Below are 19,441 nucleotides of genomic sequence, written 5' to 3' on the forward strand. Positions count from 1 at the left end.
ATGTGGCGCGCGTCGAGACCACGGTAAAAACAGAAGTAGCACATCTACTTCGAGCCGAAGTGACGAAACTATTGAGCAAAGGGGCCATAGAACCTCTCTCTCAAGATCAGAGCGAGGGAGGGCTATACAGCAGATACTTCCTGGTACCGAAAAAAGACGGGGGTCTCAGACCCATACTAGATCTAAGGCAACTGAACAAAGTGCTTGTGAAGCGACAGTTCAGGATGCTCACGACCAGGCAAATCCTTGTGCAGATTCGCCAAGGAGATTGGTTTGTGTCAATAGATCTGAAAGACGCGTATTTTCAAATACAGATAGCGTCACGTCACAGGCGATATTTGAGATTCGCCTTCGAGGGCCAGGCATATCAGTACACAGTCCTGCCGTTCGGTTTGTCCCTAGCACCCCGTACATTTACGAAGTGCATGGATGCGGCGCTCGCACCCCTCAGAATGAGAGGCATGCGAGTGCTGAACTATTTGGACGATTGGCTGATTCTAGCGCAATCTCGCGCAGTGCTCATAGAACACACGACCATTTTACTCGATCACCTCGAGGATTTGGGTCTGAGTGTCAATTGGGCGAAGAGCTCCCTGTCACCCAGTCAGAAAATATCTTTCCTGGGCACAGAACTGGACTCACTATCCATGATAGCGCGACTATCACAACAGCGCGCGGTAGACATTCGACGCACAGCGAACTCTTTTCGCTGCGGCGCGTCTGTCCCGCTCAAGAGATTTCAGAAGATGCTAGGTCTCATGGCCTCAGCATCGTCAGTGCTCCAGCTGGGTCTGCTCCGCATGCGCCCGCTGCAGTTTTGGCTGAAAGCGCGAGTCCCACGCGAAGCGTGGGCACCCGGTTTGCTTCGCCTCAGGGTCAATCAGAAATGCGTTACAGCTCTGAAACCCTGGAAAGCGAACGACTGGTACCAATCAGGTGTAAGCCTGGGGACTTCCTCGAGGGTGAAAGTGGTGTCCACGGACGCGTCCACCTCGGGATGGGGAGCGCTGCTCGAGGGCAGACCGTTCTTCGGCCAGTGGTCAGAACGGGAGAAGCTCCTGCACATAAACTGCCTCGAAATGCTGGCAGTAGACAACGCGCTGACGCAAAACACAGACCAACAAACAAAGAAATGTGAACAGTGTCATCTCAACAAGATGACTATATCAAGAGTAATAAAGTCATTTGCAAAACCATATTTACAATCTGTCAGGACACAGGCACGGAGACAGAGGTAAGTGAATCCAAACACAGCTTTATTCAAGCAAACAAGAGTGCAAGAGTATTCAATGAGTTCAGGTGCAGATACGGTGAAGATCACTCGGTGCGGGGCAGACAACAGGTGAGCATGTTCTCTTCAGGTTAGTTAATGTCAAGCAGTCACAGTTCATTAATACTTGTCCTTTCTCTTTCAGATGCAGTCATTGCAAGCAAGCTCGGAGGAAACACAGGAAGCTCGGGAGGATGCAGGATCACAAGTAACATAGAGTCGAACAGGATTTCTGGAGTCAGCGGAACAATGATACAGAGGTTAGTGTTTCACAGGTGAGTATACGTTACTTTTCGGAATCGTGATGCATCAGAGACTCAGGAGACAATGTATCATGGTCTGTTCCTGTTGGAGGCTTGACAAGGAACTGAGGTCGTGGTGAGTGTTTTATGAGTTGGCTGATGAGGTAATTGATGATGAACAGGTGCGGGTGATCAGTAATCTGGAGAGAGTGCAGGTGCGCCAAAGAGGATCCTGGGAATTGTAGTGTATGACAGAGCCAGGGAGAACCAGGGAAACCGTGACACAAACGTGTAACAAACTTACAAATTGCTCATCATTGGAATTTTCTATATTCTGTATGCATCATAAACGTGCTTGTATGGCGTAACTTATTTTCTTAGTGATTTGGAGTTTTGAATTTACATGGTGATTTCTGCACACGTCATTTGATGAATTTAATGAATGTGCAGCTCTCAGTGCAATAGTCAGATGTGATTCAGTTGTAACAGATTAAGTGTAAAACAGCATGACTTACTTTTCGTGTTGATGCTTTGTGTAATCTGAAATCATAGATAGCTGTAAAGTTGCACTAAAAGAAATGTCAATTTAGTCAAACACTCTCAAGCAGAAAGACTATTTCTTAAATTCTTAATTTGCATTTATTCCTATAAACACTGAATGTTGACAGCTCTCAAAGAGAAGTCCAACAAACAAAATAGTGCTATCTGAATAAGATGACTAACACTAGTGGAGTGATAAAAACATCACTTCCGAAACAAAATGTACAAACTTTCACAATTGCTCACGAATAGATTTTGTGTATTTATTAAATGTTACTTTTCAATGTATGCTGTGCCCTCTTTTCTTACTGATTTGGTCTTTTGAATTTTGCAGATGTTTTGGACACACATACATTAACTCCTGTATAAAGATTATGTTTGAAGAGTGTGAAACTTTGCATCACAGTGGTGTGACATATCCCCTGACAATATGTTCGCGTGTAAAAATATGCACAAACAGTTTAGCACAACTATTTACACGCACACACACACACACACACACACACACACACACACACACCAATATCTAACTAGCCTATATAGTGTGTCGCTTTGATAGAACCTTGATATTACCCGTTTTTGGGGGGTCAAAGAAGATGGGAATAGTTGAAACAATCTAAGCTCATCTCTTTAATTTTGTGCTGGATGTTGAAGTGCTAGTTAAAAAAAAAAAAAAAAACCTTGGTAAAAACAAACAAAGAGTTTAAAGCAACATGAAACCATAATATTCATATTGAAAATATCGTATAATTACATGTTGAATCATACTCAGTTTGAAAATGACTTGCATAATATTTTCTAGCATGAAGCTTTGTCTGAATCCCTCAACAAAGATTGTTCTGACCTCACAAAGATTACACTAAGACTAGATTTCTTGAGTATTGCATGTATGCATGTACCCCAAACCCTTGTGGTTTTTACACACCTCTTGAAATGTATAGGTTTGTCAAAAGAAAAAAAGGTTCAGTCATACATTTAAAACGTTTTCTAAGTGAAAATTGTGTTTTACTCAAGTGAGGAAACCGCTCGGCTACAGTACTAATTAAAGATGCCGGTCATCAGTCTGCTTTAAAGAATAAAGTAAAAGTTTTATTTAAAGAAAATAGACAACTTGCCTTTCTTTTTGTGGCAAACAAATGTATAAATGTTTGAACATTTAAAATCCCTATGCGTCTTATTTTACTCCGAACACACACACACACACACTTGTACTTAAAAGAACATCCCCAGACATGTTGTTTTACAGTAATGAATATAGCCAGTGTGGTGTAGGTGTAATGGTATTCCTGAATGTCTTGACTCAATTAACATATAGGCTACCCTATTGATCAAACAGCAAAGATTTTGACACTCAGGGTGTCAACATTATGTAATACTTGCTTGGGTTCAATTTCACCCCCAACAATCAAAGGAAAATACAATCAGCAACAGTTTACCCCCAACAGACTGGAAGGAGCCAGATACCCAGGATTCATAAAAATGTCATAAAATTGATCTGGGGTGAGATATAACCGCAGTAAAACATATTTGACAACCACTGATCAGTCAGTTTGGCACTGTAAATCAGAGACACTGTTTTCTTGACACATGGATTACATTTACATTTAGTCATTTAGCAGACGCTTTTGTCCAAAGCAGCAAATTAGGACTAAATTAAGCGAGTCATCGTGAAGAGGCAAAAACAACGCAAGAAGTGCTCAAAATACGAAGTTCAGGCATTGTTCAGAGTAGCATAAGCCCGATAAGCGAGGATTAAAGAAAAAGGAAAGAAATTTCTCACAGAAGAGATGCGTTTTCAGCTGTCTTTTGAATGTTGTCAGGGATTCTGCATTCCGGATGAGGGTGGGGAGAGCATTCCACCAGCATGGAACTGTGAATGAGAATGTTCTGGAAAGTGATTTTGTGGCTCTCTGTGATGGAACCACGAGACGTCGCTCGTTGACCGATCGTAGGCTTCTGGTAGGGATATAGACTCGTAGGAGTGAGTGAAAGTAGGAGGGAGCTGAGCCTGTGATAGATCTGTAAGCAAGCGTCAATGCCTTGAACTTGATGCGAGCAGCGAGTGGTAGCCAGTGCAGAGAGATGAACAGAGGAGTGACGTGGGCCCTTTTTGGCTCGTTGAAGACAAGACGAGCTGCAGCATTCTGAATCATTTGAAAAGGTTTTGTTGCACATGAGTCCAGCCAGAAGAGCATTGCAATAGTCAAGCCTAGAAATGCCCAGGGCCTGGACGAGAAGTTGTGTTGCATGCTCAGTTAGGAAAGGCCTGATCTTCCTGATGTTGTGCAGTGCAAACCTGCATGATCGAGTTGTCTTTGAAATGTGATCTGTGAAGGTCAGCTGGTCATCCAATATTACTCAAAGATTTCTGACCGACCTTGATGGGGTGATTGATGATGAATCTAGCTGGATAGTGAAGTCGTGTTGTAGAGATGGATTGGCAGGGAGGACGAGAAGCTCAGTCTTTGCCAGGTTGAGCTGCAGGTGATGTTCCTTCATCCATGTCGAGATGTCTGCCAGACAGGTTGAGATCTGTGGAGCTACTGTGGGATCATCTGGTTGAAATGAGAGGAAGAGCTCATCAGCATAGCAGTGGTAAGAGAAACCATGTGCCTGTATGATGTGTCCCAGTGATGTGGTGTAGATGGAGAAGAGGAGGGGTCCAAGAACTGAACCCTGAGGAACCCCTGTGGTCAGTTGATGTGCTTTGGATACCTCGCCTCTCCATGCAACCCTGAAGGACCTACCTGCGAGATAGGATTCAAAGCAGTGGAGGGAAGTTCCTGTGATGCCCAGTGATGAGAGGGTGGACAGAAGGATCTGATGATTCACAGTGTCGAAGGCAGCAGACAGATTCAGGAGAATGAGAACTGAAGATTTGGAAGCAGCTTTTGCGATCCGTAGGGCTTCTGTGACCGACAGTAATGCAGTCTCAGTTGAATGCCCTTTCTTGAAGCCGGATTGGTTGACATCCTGCTGGTTGTTCAGAGACAAGAAGGATGTTACTTGGTTGAAAACCAAGTGTCATCGTTCAAGTGTTTTCGCAATGAATGGTAAGAGAGAGATAGGTCTGTAATTCTCTACAAATTATGCGTTTAGTGTTGTTTTTTTAAAGCAGTGGAGATACCCGAGCCGGCTTGAATGCATTAGGGAAAGTGCCAGTATGGAGGGATGAGTTGATGATATGTGTGAGTGCTGGTAGAAGTGTGGGAGAGATGGCTTGTAGAGGGTGTGAGGGGATGGGGTCTAGAGGGCAGGTGGTAGGATGACTGGAGAGGATAAGTTTAGATACTTCTTCCTCGGTTAGCGGAGAGAAGGAGGAGAGAGGGATATTGGCTGTGGCAGGGGTCGGTCTGGGTTCTTGTGTGTGTGGCGCTGAGAACTGACTGCTGATAGTTGTTGTTTTGTTGGTGAAGAAGTTAGCAAAATTATCAGCAGTTAAAGAGGAGGCGGGTGGTGGTGGAGGTGGACAGAGCAGAGAGTTGAATGTCTTGAAGAGTGATCGTGTTTTAGAGGAGCTGTTGATCTTGTTGTGGAAGTATGAAGATTTTGCAGCATGAACATCCACAGAAAAGGAAGAGAGGAGAGATTTATACATACTCAGGTCAGATGTGTCTTTTGATTTGCGCCATTTCCTCTCTGCTGCCCTGAGTTCGGTCCGGTGTTCACGAAGAACCTCAGATAACCAGGGGTTAGAGGGAGTAGCACGTGCAGGCCTGGAGGAGAGAGGGCAGATATTGTCTAGAGAAGAAGTTAGAATGGAGCATAAGGTATCTGTTGCGGTATTCACATCCAGAGATGAGAACTGCGTGTGTAAACCTGGTCCAGTTGGTTGCCTGATTTGTGAGTACCTGTGGTGATGAGTCGTTTGAGATCGAAAGAGGCTAGGAGAGAGTTGAAGTCTGTTGCATACGGCTTCTCGAGATGAATGTTGAAGTCACCAAAGACTACAAGTGGGGTGCCGTCCTCAGGGAAAGAGGACAGCAGCACATCCAGCTCCTCTACAAAGCTTCCCAGCTGACCTGGGAATAAATGAGGTAAATGACTACAATATGGATCTTATTGGGAGTTGTAAGTGTAATAGCATGATATTCAAACAAGTTGTTGTTGCATAGAGAAGAGAGCGCTGAGTATTTCCAATTGTTAGAAATGAGAAGCCCTGTACCCCCACTCCTCCCAGACTGGCGAGGGGTGTGAGAGAAAGAGAAATTGTTAGTGAGAGCAGCAGGGGTTACAGAGTCTTCTGGACGAATCCAGGTCTCAGTCAAGCTCAAGATACTAAGAGTAGATTGAGATGCAAAGGCTGGAATAAAGTCAGCATTATTGACTGCTGACTGACAATTCCATAGACCCACAGAAAGAGAGAGAGTTGTGTGTGAGGATGAGAGAATGGGACGCAGATTAGCAGTATTGCGCTGCCTCCCGCGCGCGATAAAAGAGCGTTGTCGAGAGACAACAGGAATGTATTGAAAGCACATGTTGAGTAAGGGGAAATAAGATAAAAGTGTGAAAGAAAAGGGAGAAGAAGATACTTAAGTACCTTCCTGGTGTCCTTGCTCGGTGGAGTCGCACAGGTAGAGTCGATGGTCTTTACCCGAGTAGGTCTTCACACGAGGCTGAACACGAGAGCTGAACGCTTCCACGACAGCGCGCAAACTACATAGATATAATGCTTTTACCGCTGAGTGAGGACAGCTGTCTCGGCCCAGCAATTAGCACAGCAAAAGCAAATAATCTGCAAATGGGAGAACTGCTGTTGGACTTAAGTGCAATAAAATTCAAACTGCAATTCTTTCAGACGCGGCGAACATAGCCTTACCTTGACTCAAATGGAAAAAACTGAAACAACAGGAGAACTGGATATTAAGAAAAACCACCTGCGCGCTCTCGCTGTTTCCACAGACTGACCGCTTGTCCTCGCCCTGTCCTGAATCTTCTCTAGTTTATATCAGTTTATTAACATTTGCTGTCTCGGCCCAGCAATTAGCACAGCAAAAGCAAATAATCTGCAAATGGGAGAAATCGAAACTGCTGTTGGACTTAAGTGCCATAAAATTCAAACTGCAATTCTTTCAGACGCGGCGGCTGTTATTTAAAGTAGGAACACTTATAATTAAAATACAGATTTATGTGAAGGTAAAAATTTCAATTAAGTACAGAATCGAAAATAGCCTTACCTTGACTCAAATGGTAAACTGAAACAACAGGAGAACTGGATATTAAGAAAAACCACCTGCGCGCTCTCGCCGTTTCCACAGACTGACCGCTTGTCCTGGCTGAGATTACCTGTCAATCATGAGTGACCTGTCTTAAATAAAATAAAAGTGACAGAAGGTGTATGTTAATACTACTCAGGAGCAAGCCAAGCAGATAGTCTTGAAGGCAGACAGAAACCTCTTTGGTCACATGATCTTGGTGGCACAGAGCCGACAACTACACATGAGTGACGTCTTGGCTCATCCTCTGGGACCTCTGCCTTGGACCCTTGCTAATGGGGATGGGTCTCTACGCAAGACCAACAAGGCAGCTTTGGCCAGAGAGTTGGAGAAGAGCGTGTCCCCAGCTGAGGAAATCCCAAAGCCATCAACAACTGTCATTGATGGAATGAGCCTGTTACAGAAACTGAAGGGCCAAGACAAGACCTTTGCGCAGTTGGCTGTCTCAGCTCTGGACAAGGTGCTGCACGAAGGGGGGAAGAGCCAGATGTTGTCTTTGATGTGTACTAGGACATGTCAATCAAAAATGCGAGGGCTAAGAGAGGCACAGACAGACACAGGAATTCAGTTCAAGAACTGCTCTCCAGCGCTACCAACAAGACAAGCCTGATCGCCTACTTGGTTGAAGAATGGAAAGAGCCCAAACACAGAGAGAAGCTCCAAGACAAGACTCTGTACCTCACATGTGGCGAAGACTGCTTCAAGCTGGATAAAGAGCACTGGGAAGAGGCAACAGAGCTGAAATCATCACAGGAGGAAGCGGATACGCGCATGCTTTTGCATGCTCTTCACGCAGCAGAGTCAGACTACATAGCGGGGATCATCACAGCTGACGACACAGATGTTCTGGTTCTGGGTGTGGCCTTCAGCGGAGATATCTCATTCCCAGCTTCCTAAATGCGAAGATTGCCTCCATGATATGCACGCCATCTGAGCCAACTACCAGGCTGCTATCTGGAGGCGGTCTCTGCAAACCATGCCGGCTGTGCCGAGTCCCGAGTAGCATGGGTGGAACATAGATGAAGACGGGCAGCTGACAATCCGGTGAATGCAAGGCGCCCCAGCACCTGATGCCGTCCTCCAGCTACTATCCTGAAAGTGCACCAGGTCATGCAAGCTACCTGATTGCATGTGCCTTGCCAACAGCCTGAGGTGCACCAACCTGTGCAAGCTGCAAACTTGTACTAATCCACCTTGTGAGGAGGAGCCCGCTCCACAGCTGTCAGAGTCTGATACCGAAGACGATGATGACTAGTGCTTTTAATTGAAATTGTGTGATGATTTTATAATGGCCGTTGTTTTCACCATACATTAGCCTAAACATTGTGGTTGTTCTAATCTTTGACTGGCTCATCAATCATCGTCTCAATGCTCTTTCATGATATTGTGGTATTGTGGTTTGACAATACTCCGAAGTATATCCATTTTTAGCCATGTATTTTGGAATTATTGCCTTTATCTCATTATTTCACTAATTTGGAACCTACTTTATTCGTAATGAATGAACCACTTGATGAATTATCAACTGGATGAACCAGATTATTTCCATGGAAGGTACTTTTGTCTTAACTGCTTTTCCCATATCTGAAATCAAAATATTTGCCAATTATTACATAAAGCAAAGTGCAACACGTACTTCTTATCACAGCCTAAAAGACAGAAACACATACTGATGTGTTTCTGTCTTTTAGGCTGTGATAAGAAGTACATGGGTACGTGGGAACATGGGATGCAGATGAGGGATATGTATTTGGTACCATAGATAGATAGATAGATAGATCCTAAGCTTCCTCGTGTGGGATCAAATCCAGCCAAGCATTTTTCAAACCCACAGAACTTAATTTTACATTCTAGTCAAGATCCCAAAGTTTCCAAACAGCCATAAAATACGTCTTGGGTTTGAATATTTCACTCAAGTCAATATGAGTAACGTTAGGCCTATGATAGGCCTATATAGGATATATAGATATAGCCTATATCTAGCAACTAGGTTTGCACAAAATATATGAATTTTGGTTGGAGTTTATTCTTGATGTATCAAATTTCTTGACATCTGATTGGAGTAGATTTTAAAGTCATCGCCAGAGAGGAGAAACAGTTCTCTCACATTTCCTTCACTTAATAGGCGGAAGGAATATCCCAGGCTTTAAGTGTTAACGAAGTTTTCAACAACAACAAAAAATCATCGCCGAGAACTACAGGACTTTATGATCTCTCAATCTCACTATACGAAAATTCTTTAGTTTCGTATAGTGAGATATTTCGTTAGAGATATTAAATGCGCACACACACAGGCGAAGGTCGAATCAAATTGATTTGATCTTATATTGCATAGGATACATCACACACAGCACAGTCGCCACAGTCTTTCAAACATTCAAATCTATCCTGTGATCAAAACTCAAACAAAACATATCACAAAGATAAGGGACTAAACATGTCCTGCATAAAGTTCCCTGCTAGTGAAAAAAAAAAAAAAAAAAACTGGGACACCATCCCACAGGTGGGACGTTTGCTATTATATATTTAAAACAATAATATCTTAGTAAAAACCTAAAGTAATATTGACAAACTATATATCATTTGAAAGCTTACAATCTGTAGTTTTCATATTTAAGTTTAAGTATAAAGATGTTTAAGTTAGAACTCAACAATAGTAACATGCTCACAGGCTGGGTTGTCATTTAAAAGCAGGTGTAATGAGACAACTAGGGGTGAAACATGACATCTGGTGCAGTGAAAGCTTATGACAAGACCTTCCTAAAGTACATAACACAACAATTAGCCTAATAATACTTAGATCTTTAGATCTTCCATTCCATTAATCTTAGATAATGTTATTCTACATTTACTAATAGATAATAATAAATAAATAAAAAACATTAGGCAATGCATTATGAACAGTAGGTGGCCTACCTATTTGTAAATGAACATTATAAGTGTTGGTTAAATGACTATACTTCTCTGAAGATTGCATTCATTAGCCTACATCTAAATAGATAATTAGCCTTATTTTTGAAACTATACTTTTAAACTCTGGAGGGCAGACATTATTTTAAACAAATTAAAAATAATGTCTATAATTATTTTTCTCTAGTGTTAATGAAGCCTATGATGCTTTTGAAATAACAAGGGCATGATTAAAATGAATTGATGTTTTCATTTGTTTTGTTTTCAGATGTGAAACCAGCGACTATATTTGACCACCAGATGGCCACAATAGCTACTCGGTAGCTTAGAGAAGTCGACTCTTTAACGTTACAAGCGAGAGGAAAGCTCTTTGGAGCCTAAAAAAAGCCAATTAATAAGCTGTAATAACTAAACAAATAACTGTATCTATGAATGAATGTATATGTACGCATGCGTGCATGCCAGTGATGGCCGGTTAGCAAACTATTCACTCCTTTGATTCGCTCCTTTTGCATGAATAGGTCAAAAGGGTTTGTGATTCAGTATGAATCACTGGGATGGGATCGATCACTCGCCCTCTGAATCATTTGTAGCGATTTCCCTCACTAGTACTAAAGGATACCTCAGAACGAGAACAAACCAGAGAGCAGATAAAGTGGATGTTTACCTATAATCTATTAAAACCTACAAAAGCGTCCTATCCTTTACCAGCAGTGAAGAGGGTTTAGTTCATCACCAAGTGTTGCAGTGCAGCTTGTGAACCACTTATTACAGGTAAAGACACTTTCATTTCATGAGAGAAAACACTAATACTAAAAACAATGTTAGCCTACTATTTACTTTTTCTGCTTATGGTAACGAATATTATCATATAGCATGAATTTTACATATCCCAACACGGTTAGAAAAAAAAATGTTTTTTTTTAGTAGGCTAAACTTCATACAAAATTAAATGTGGTTTGACAAGCTGTGGACTTTTGATCGGTTAACATGACCTCAATAGGTGTCATTAAGCTTGTACCTAATCAATAACATAACGCTCTTCTTATTTTATTATATATATATAGGCCTATATTACTATAGCCTACTTTTCAGAATATATATTAACAATGCAAGTAAACAGATAATTGGATACAAAGTAAAAATAAATGTTTATCTGGATCAATGATCCTGATATCACCGTGTTAAATTAGCACTGGCAATGTTCATTTAACACTGGGGGTTTTGCTTAAGAACAAAATCCTCATTTAAAAGTATGAAATCAAAGCAAAGAAAAACGAAGTAATTTGGCTTAATGTTATTATTATTTCTTGTTATTTCTTAGAATATAATAATAATAATTTTAAGAATAATTATTTATTGTAATACAATTTTAATAAAACTACTTCACTGCTTATTAATATTTAAAAAATACAAAATGCATAAAACAAACATAAAATGGGAAATTATATTATAGCAAAGACCTCTGAAGATCCTCATGCAAGTCAAATTTTTAACCTTTTTATGACAAGACAACATTAGTTCAGGTTAAAAAATGTCATGTGGTGTGACTTACTTAAAATACCATTACTTTGAAGAATATAATTTAAAACTTGAGAACATGTATTAAAGGGGTAAATAATGAAAGAAATATCATTACTCTTTCCTTGATGGAAACACATGACATTTTATAGACATTCAATAGAAATGTTTCTTGAAAATTGTTTTTCAAAATCACATTAATATGAATACAAAGAGTACATTTCTAAGAACTTGACATATATTTAAAACTCGATTTTTTGATTGATTTATCCTTTTCTTATCATGGACACTCTTATCTGTCCTTGGCCCATACATTTAAACTTGTATGCTTTGTTGCACTAAACAGAAAGGATTTGAAAATAAAGTATTTGGTGTTTGGAACACAACAAATCACAAACAGATGCAGTATAAGCTATATATAGTAAGGTCCAATGATAGAAGACATATTTGTGTTAGGCTATTAGAAATTCACAGAAGAGAAAAATATGACTCTTTCTCTCTTTACCTAAAGGTGATGAAACTAAAATAAAAATTGAAATACAAAAATGTAATCAATATCACATTTGTAATAGTAAATTAATTTTGATTAAGATATCTTAGAATAACTTAATATATACTCAGTTGAGTGGGCTGTTTTATTAAAATTCAATGGACTGTAATACATTTGCATATAAAAGCCCCCAAAACCCATTAATATGCATTAAGTGTTTTCACCTAAAGACATTTCACACTGAACAGACTTTTGCCAACTTTCAAAGAACTTCAAAACATTTCCTAGAAACTCAACATATACTAGCTGAAGTTTTTCACATGGAGAATTGTGACACTGCCTCATGGAGCTATTCATTCTGTCCTCATTATGCCAAGAACGGAGAGATTTTGAGTAGTTCATCTCAGTCCTGTAGTCAGCATGAGCACCAGCACTCAAACACACCAGCAAACTGATCCCGCCAATAACCAGCTTGGAAACAGGTATGTGAATGAATATATAATAAGATCTGTTGAATTACCTTGCATTAATTATGGCTTCATCCTGTTGAATTTCCATCTTATGGATTGATATTTGATTCATTTTACGTGAATCAAAATTAATCAAATACCAATGCATTTGTTTCTTTTTGTTTTTTAAAGAAGCAAAATTTGAATATTCCTTTAACAATGAGACACTTTTAGTTTCTTTAGAATTTGTGTGAAGTTATCTTTAGCTACAGTTGCCATAGGTAAGAATAACATGCAAAATGTCTCATTTAAAAAGAGTTTGGCGGAACACTACTCGGAAAAATCTCTTGGTGTTTGTGCTTTTCACCAAACACTCTAAATCAAAAAGCGCAGCGGAAATGAAATCACCTCAGCTGCCAGTTCTAGCACTCGTTTATAAAGAGCATCAAGCCGGTCATTTTGCAGGGATGCCAGTTTTAAAGCAACCTAATGTGCCCTCTTACTTGTGGCTGTTACGTCAAGAATTGAACTGAAAAAGAAACCAGTAGTTTCTATGACTGATGGGAACTAGTTTCTCACACATTTTGTGAGTTCCTGTCTGCCAACAAAGCTGCAGGGGCTTTAGGACTTAGTAACCAAAACCCATCATTGTGGGGGCTTACAATGCCGTTGAGCAGTTGCGCCATGTGATTCATGGGTACGGAAAGAGCCGGGTCTGTCCGCAGGGAGAGCCAGAGTCCACTGCTATCTAACAGGCCAGCACTCTGCATTTCAGCTCAGACTGTTCACCTTCAGGGCCCATGACAGACCTTTTGGAGCAGGATGTTGGCGAAGGTTTGTGTAAGTAGATTAACTCTTATTTTGTTTATCATTGTCAGAGTTTTGATATCAGGATTATGTTCTGACCGTTCAATCACATCATCAGATTTTTAGTCATTGAACTGTGATTATCTCCTATTCAATGCAGCAGAGAAAAAGAGCGTTGAGAAGGTTCTGGCAGGTGCGGAATTGGCCCCAGCCCAATCCCTATGGACTACAGAAGCCAGTGGATCAGTTCAGCTGAGAATAGATGAACTTTGCCCAGAACAGCCCATCACTGTACATCAGATGTTTACCAACTCAGTTCAGAAGTATGGGAAGCTGACTGCTTTGGCAACCAAAAGAGGAAACAAATGGGAAAAAGTGACCTTTTCGGAATATTATCACCTCAGTCGAATGGCCGCCAAAAGCTTTCTAAAGGTGATCTTGGAAAGTTTTTTAAACACTAATTTCATGTTTATGTTACAAAGTTTATTTGCACAGCTCATTCTCTTAAGTCATATGCATGGGATTTATGGATTAGATATAATACAGTGATATTTGACAATTCTCCTAGCTTGGTCTGGAGCGGTTCCACAGTGTAGCCATCCTGGGATTTAACTCTGCAGAGTGGTTTATCGCTGCTGTTGGAACTGTGTTTGCAGGGTGAGAAATACCTGTAGGTTGTTTACATTATGCCTAAAATTTCATACTTGTAAGTTTTGGTGTAAGTTTTGGTAGTACAAACCCAAATTGTACTGCCAAACACTTGAACTTTAAGTGTGTTTATATGTGCATAATCAAGGTACAGCTGGTTTTTGCGTAGTCAGACTACAGTGTTAATTTACAGTGTCCAAGTATACATGACACAATGCTTAAATCAAATATTTAAATAATTAAATACACGCTGTGCATCACCTTTTGTCTTTTGTGTCATGGGCACAATTCAGAGGCCAACTGTTTCACGATTATACAATTGTATACAGGTCAAGCTACAATTTCATTATCTAGGTCTGTTAGTCCAAATTCACAAAAACCAGCTAACTAAAGCGTTTACATGGCATTTTAAAAAGTAATGATTTTGAAATTATTTAGTTTTTGACTGCATCCGAAAGCTAAAAAATGCTGCCTTCCAAGGTAGGAAGGCATCAAGGCACGTCCGAATCCAATGTTAGCTTCACTTACTGTCTCTTGAGCAACAAGGCAGCATATATATATCCTTCACTGATATCCCACCATCCTGTGCATTCCATTCTGTGACAGTTAAAGGGATAGTTCACCCCAAAATTTAAATAATGTCATTAATTACTCACCCTCATGTCGTTTCAAGACTTTCATTCATCTTCAGAACACAAATAAAGATATTTTAAATGCAATCTGAGAGATTTCTGTCCCTCCATTGACAGTCTACGCAACTACCACTTTGGACAGTTCAAAAAGTTCATAAAGAGATCATAAAACTAATTCATATGAATTGAGTGGTTTAGTCCAAATTTTCCAAAGAGACACGATTGCTTTAAATACATCAACGCACACATCAGTTATGGTAAACGGAAGCTCAAGCATGCTTGCTTCCGTGCAAGAACCAATGAGGTTCATTCTCGTGTTTGAGCTTCCACAACAACCAATGAGGTTTGTTCTTGTGCGTCAAGCATGCAAGGCTAAACTCAATTTGTTCATCATATAAAGCGATCATGTCTCTTAAGAAAATTTGTACTAAACAGCTCAATTCATATGGATTATTTTTACGATCTCTTTATGAACTTTATCATCAAATATTTAGCATAAAAATATATTCATTTATGTTCCGAAGATGAACGAAAGTCTTACGGGTTTGGAACAACACGAGTAAATGATGAAAGAATTTTCATTTTTGGGTGAACTAACCCTTTAATCAAAAAAATAAAGATGGAGTCTGAAAGTTGCATTTGGTGGTTAGATGTGTAAATACGTTTCTGACCAATCTTTTTCACTTTTGATGTAATTTCTAGCGAGAAATCAGTATTGTAGTAATTAAATATTCACTTAGCCTTTACCAAAGCTCTCTCTATCTTGCTGTGGATCATTAAAGCGTTATGCTGCCTCTGAAGTTGGTCCGAAATCAGTTACGTGAGGTACCTTTGTGCGCAAACGCTGCTTGCAAAGTCATTGCCTGATAGGGCAGCGAGGAAACTAGTCAGCTGCTTTAGCTTTCGGATGCAGCTTTAGTCTGACTGATATCTAAAAGTGCATGTAAATGAACTTCCTGTGAAACATGGAACAAGATAACCCAGGATTATTAAAAATTACCCTGGGTTGTCTTATCAATATAAAACATGAAAAGCCCATTTACACATTGGCCAAACTCTTACAGGGGCCTATAAATATCAAATGCAAACTGAAGCGAACTAAATAAATAGCAATTTTAGGGCTAGAATCCCTGCCCTCACATCTATTTTTTTGTTTATGCTAGGGGAATAATGACAGGGATCTATACCACAAACTCACCTGATGCCTGCCTCTTTGTCGCTAATGACTCAAGAGCCAATGTCATTGTTGTGGAAAATCAAAAGCAGCTGGATAAGATTTTACAGGTAAAATTTGATGTACTTTATTTTCTCAACCTGGACCTTCTGATAATCAATGAACAAACTGATTAATCCATTTTTAATGTTAGGTAAGGGATACGCTGCCACATTTAAAAGCCATAGTACAGTATTCTGGATCTTTGAAGGAGAAGATGCCCAATCTCTATTCAGTGAGTGTTGGATAAACAGAGACCTGTCTGAGTTTACTTTTTTTTTTAGCCAAAGACTTACGGTGACTGCTTGTCTTTGGACAGTGGGAAGAGTTCATGGGACTAGGACTGGAAATCTCTGATCAAGAACTAGATGAAGTCATCAGTATCCAGAAAGCCAATCAGTGCTGCGTACTTATTTACACATCTGGAACAACCGGATCACCGAAAGGAGTGATGTTAAGCCATGACAACGTAAGCAGCTATGAAAAAAATAACATTCACAATATAGTGGCAATGTTGTGTTGTAGATTACTGACAATTTTGAATTCTGGACTCCAATAGATCACATGGACAGCCCATCATGCAAGCAAGGCTGGAGATATTCAGTCAGCTGAAGTCAGGCAAGAGTATCTGGTCAGCTACCTTCCTCTCAGCCATATTGCTGCTCAAATCTACGATCTCTGGACAGGGATCCAGTGGGGGGAGCAGGTTTTCTTTGCTCAGCCAGATGCTCTAAAGGTAATTGCTCAAAATCAGGACTCTTGATTAGCTTTAGATTGGGGTGTCCGGTACTGCTCCTGGAGGGCCACTTTCCTGCAGAGTTTAGATCCAGCACACCTACCCTGAAGTTTCTATTAATTTTGCACACTCTACTGGAAGGTGGAACTTTTGCTTTAGATCCTGTAACTGGTGTTATCATCAAATATCAGTGTTGTAATTTAGACTAGCTCATTCGAGTCCAGGGGCCGGTTGTATAAACTGCTTAGACTTGTCTTGAAAGTTAGTAATCTAATTTTTTTCTTCAAGACTGGTAAAAAGGTAGATCGGTCTAATTTGAATCAGAAAAGTAAGACAGATTAGATTACCTTTTGACTAATTTCTAGTTGGCCAAATGAGTTCTTAAGACAGTCTTAACATAGTGGCTAAGTTTATGCAACTGACCCCAGGTCAAGACAGACACCTGAAGAGGGTTGAGTCCAAGTGAAGGCCGAGTCCGTCATGAAAATATGGTCTTGGACTTGAGACTGGACTACTGCCACACTGTCAAATAAAGGATTAAAGTCTATTCTACATTGCTCACTTGTTTTATCTTTCCCATTAGGGGAGTTTGGTAGACACGCTTCGAGAGGTAAACCCTACGGCCCACATGGGCGTTCCTCGTGTTTGGGAGAAAATTATGGAAAAGATCAAAGAAGGCATATCACAGTGTGGATACATGAAAAGGAAACTGGTGACATGGGCCATGTCTGTTAGTCTGGAGGCTAATCAAAGGCTTACCAAGTACATAAATAACTTTAAAGTACTGTATATCATTGTCTGTATGTTACATTCATGTTATGTGGACCTTTATGTTTTTATGATCATTGTCTTCAAATCAGGGATGAGGAGAAGTCATTCCTCTTCACTCTCGCTGACAGCTTGGTCTTACAAAAGCTTCGTGCCGAGCTGGGCTTCTCCAGTTGTGTGAAATTCTTTTCGGGAGCTGCGCCTATTGGAAAAGAAACCCTTCAGTTCTTCCTCGGTCTCAACATTCGACTGTATGAAGCTTACGGGATGAGTGAAAGCTCAGGACCCCACTTTATGTCTGGACCAAATGTGTTCCGCTTCTCAAGGCAAGCCCTCTTTCCTCAATTTACAGGTTGAATAATTTTAACTTGAAGGTCAATAATCAAGTTCACTGTGTAACGTTTCCTTGAACTCTTCTAGCTGTGGTAAGGTGGTTCCAGGCTGCAGATACAAACTAGTAAACATAGATGCTGACGGAATTGGAGAAGTGTGTTTTTGGGGCCGGAATGTCTTCATGGGCTTCCTCAACCTAGAGCATAAAACAAAGGAGGCTTTGGATGAAGATGGATGGCTCCACTCTGGAGACTTGGGAAAGGTAGATGAAGATGGCTTTCTTTACATTACCGGAAGAATAAAAGGTAAAGGATGCTATTTTTAACCCTACACATTTTTTTTACTAGCTTTGATGGTACTGTATAATTGGATTTAGGTTAGCTTTAAAGGGCATTTCCATTCAATCTCTTTCCTTTCAGAGCTCATTATCACTGCCGGAGGAGAAAACGTTCCCCCTCTTCCCATAGAGGATGCAGTGAAACAGGAGTTGCCAATCATCAGCAATGCTATGCTAATCGGAGACAAAAGGAAATTTCTGTCCATACTGCTAACGCTAAAGGTAAACTATGCTTTAAGAAAAGTTCTGGCTCCAACAACTCTTAAATCATTTAGGTTATTCTGTTCTTCCTTTCCTTGGATAGTGCACAATCAATCCAGAGACCACAGAGCCTACAGACATTCTTAGCTTGGAGGCTGTGGAATACTGTCAGCGACTTGGTAGCCGAGCGACAAAAGTGTCGGACATCATTGGAGGAAAAGACAAGCTAGTGTACCAGTCCATTGAAGAGGGTATAGCACAGGTCAATTCAAAAGCAACCTCAAACGCACAACGCATACAAAAGTGGACCATATTAGGGAAAGATTTCTCAATTGTTGGAGGAGAACTAGGTGAGTGCCGAAATACCTCCCTATAGATGTCCAATGCTTCTTTTTATAAACTGGGTGGAGGAATGTATCTGGATCTTAACTTGTATTGAACCTGCACGACTGTTCATTCCAAAAGATAATAGAATACACATTTCTTTTCAGGCCCTACAATGAAACTACGTCGCCCAGTGGTGTTGCAGAAGTATCACAGTGAAATACAGAGTTTTTACAGAGAATAGAAGACCTCCAGACTGGCTGTATCGCTATCAAAGATACTTTTGCTTTTTGCCAAGACAGATTGCGGAAACATGTTTTTTTTTTAATTTACATAATTTACATAACATAATTTACTCCGATTCTTTTATTATTTTTAAACATACTGTTAATTGTCTTAGTGTTAGTTTGATGTTATATGATGTTTAATATTCCTGTATGTTTTATTAGATCTTAAAAATAAAATTTGCTTGCTCTGTGGATATACTGTATATGGCAATGCTCTCATCTTTATGCAGTGTTATAATGATCGTATAAAAGTGCTCTGTAAAAATAAAGACATAGGCTGATTTGCCCCAAAAAAATAGACGTACAGTATATATTCCGACCACAGTCATGTCTTGATGGTACAGTCATTTCACAATTGACACAGCAAAGGTCAACAGCTGTTTGAACTATATTAATTGTTAACCATAATGCAAAGTTCATTGCTGATGTAAAAGCTCAAGCATAAAAATGTGAAACATCTATTCACTCTTTTTTTTTACGGATTTAACACAATTTAAAGACAAAAAAAATTATGTAT

The 19,441-nt window shown here is 40.2% G+C and overlaps 1 protein-coding gene across 2 annotated transcripts; it reads left to right on the forward strand.

The window, feature by feature from the left end:
- Positions 1-10,793: 10,793 nt before the first annotated feature.
- Positions 10,794-19,324, forward strand: acsbg1 (acyl-CoA synthetase bubblegum family member 1). Of its 2 annotated transcripts, XM_082159035.1 has the most exons (15): positions 10,794-10,952; positions 12,567-12,671; positions 13,414-13,478; positions 13,606-13,877; positions 14,014-14,102; positions 15,889-16,009; positions 16,093-16,173; positions 16,258-16,407; positions 16,498-16,674; positions 17,258-17,436; positions 17,535-17,768; positions 17,863-18,080; positions 18,195-18,334; positions 18,417-18,663; positions 18,805-19,324. In XM_082159035.1, the coding sequence occupies exons 2-15, from the start codon at positions 12,610-12,612 to the stop codon at positions 18,879-18,881; spliced, it is 2,112 nt and encodes a 703-aa protein (XP_082015161.1). In that variant the 5' UTR covers positions 10,794-10,952; positions 12,567-12,609; the 3' UTR covers positions 18,882-19,324. The 2 variants fall into 2 exon arrangements, with proteins under 2 accessions (XP_082015161.1, XP_082015162.1); XM_082159036.1 differs by lacking the exon at positions 12,567-12,671.
- Positions 19,325-19,441: the final 117 nt, after the last annotated feature.

This window comes from Leuciscus leuciscus (assembly GCF_965113295.1).
Source record: "Leuciscus leuciscus genome assembly, chromosome: 25".
In the NCBI taxonomy this organism is placed as follows: Eukaryota; Metazoa; Chordata; class Actinopteri; order Cypriniformes; family Leuciscidae; genus Leuciscus; species Leuciscus leuciscus.

Excerpts from the sequence above, each read along its gene's own strand:
- acsbg1 (XM_082159035.1), top strand. The coding sequence starts at position 12,610 with ATGAGCACCAGCACTCAAACACACCAGCAAACTGATCCCGCCAATAAC. Across the intron at positions 16,010-16,092 it reads AGCTGGATAAGATTTTACAG|GTAAGGGATACGCTGCCACA; the intron begins GTAAAATTTGAT and ends TTTTAATGTTAG. Across the intron at positions 16,174-16,257 it reads AGATGCCCAATCTCTATTCA|TGGGAAGAGTTCATGGGACT; the intron begins GTGAGTGTTGGA and ends GTCTTTGGACAG.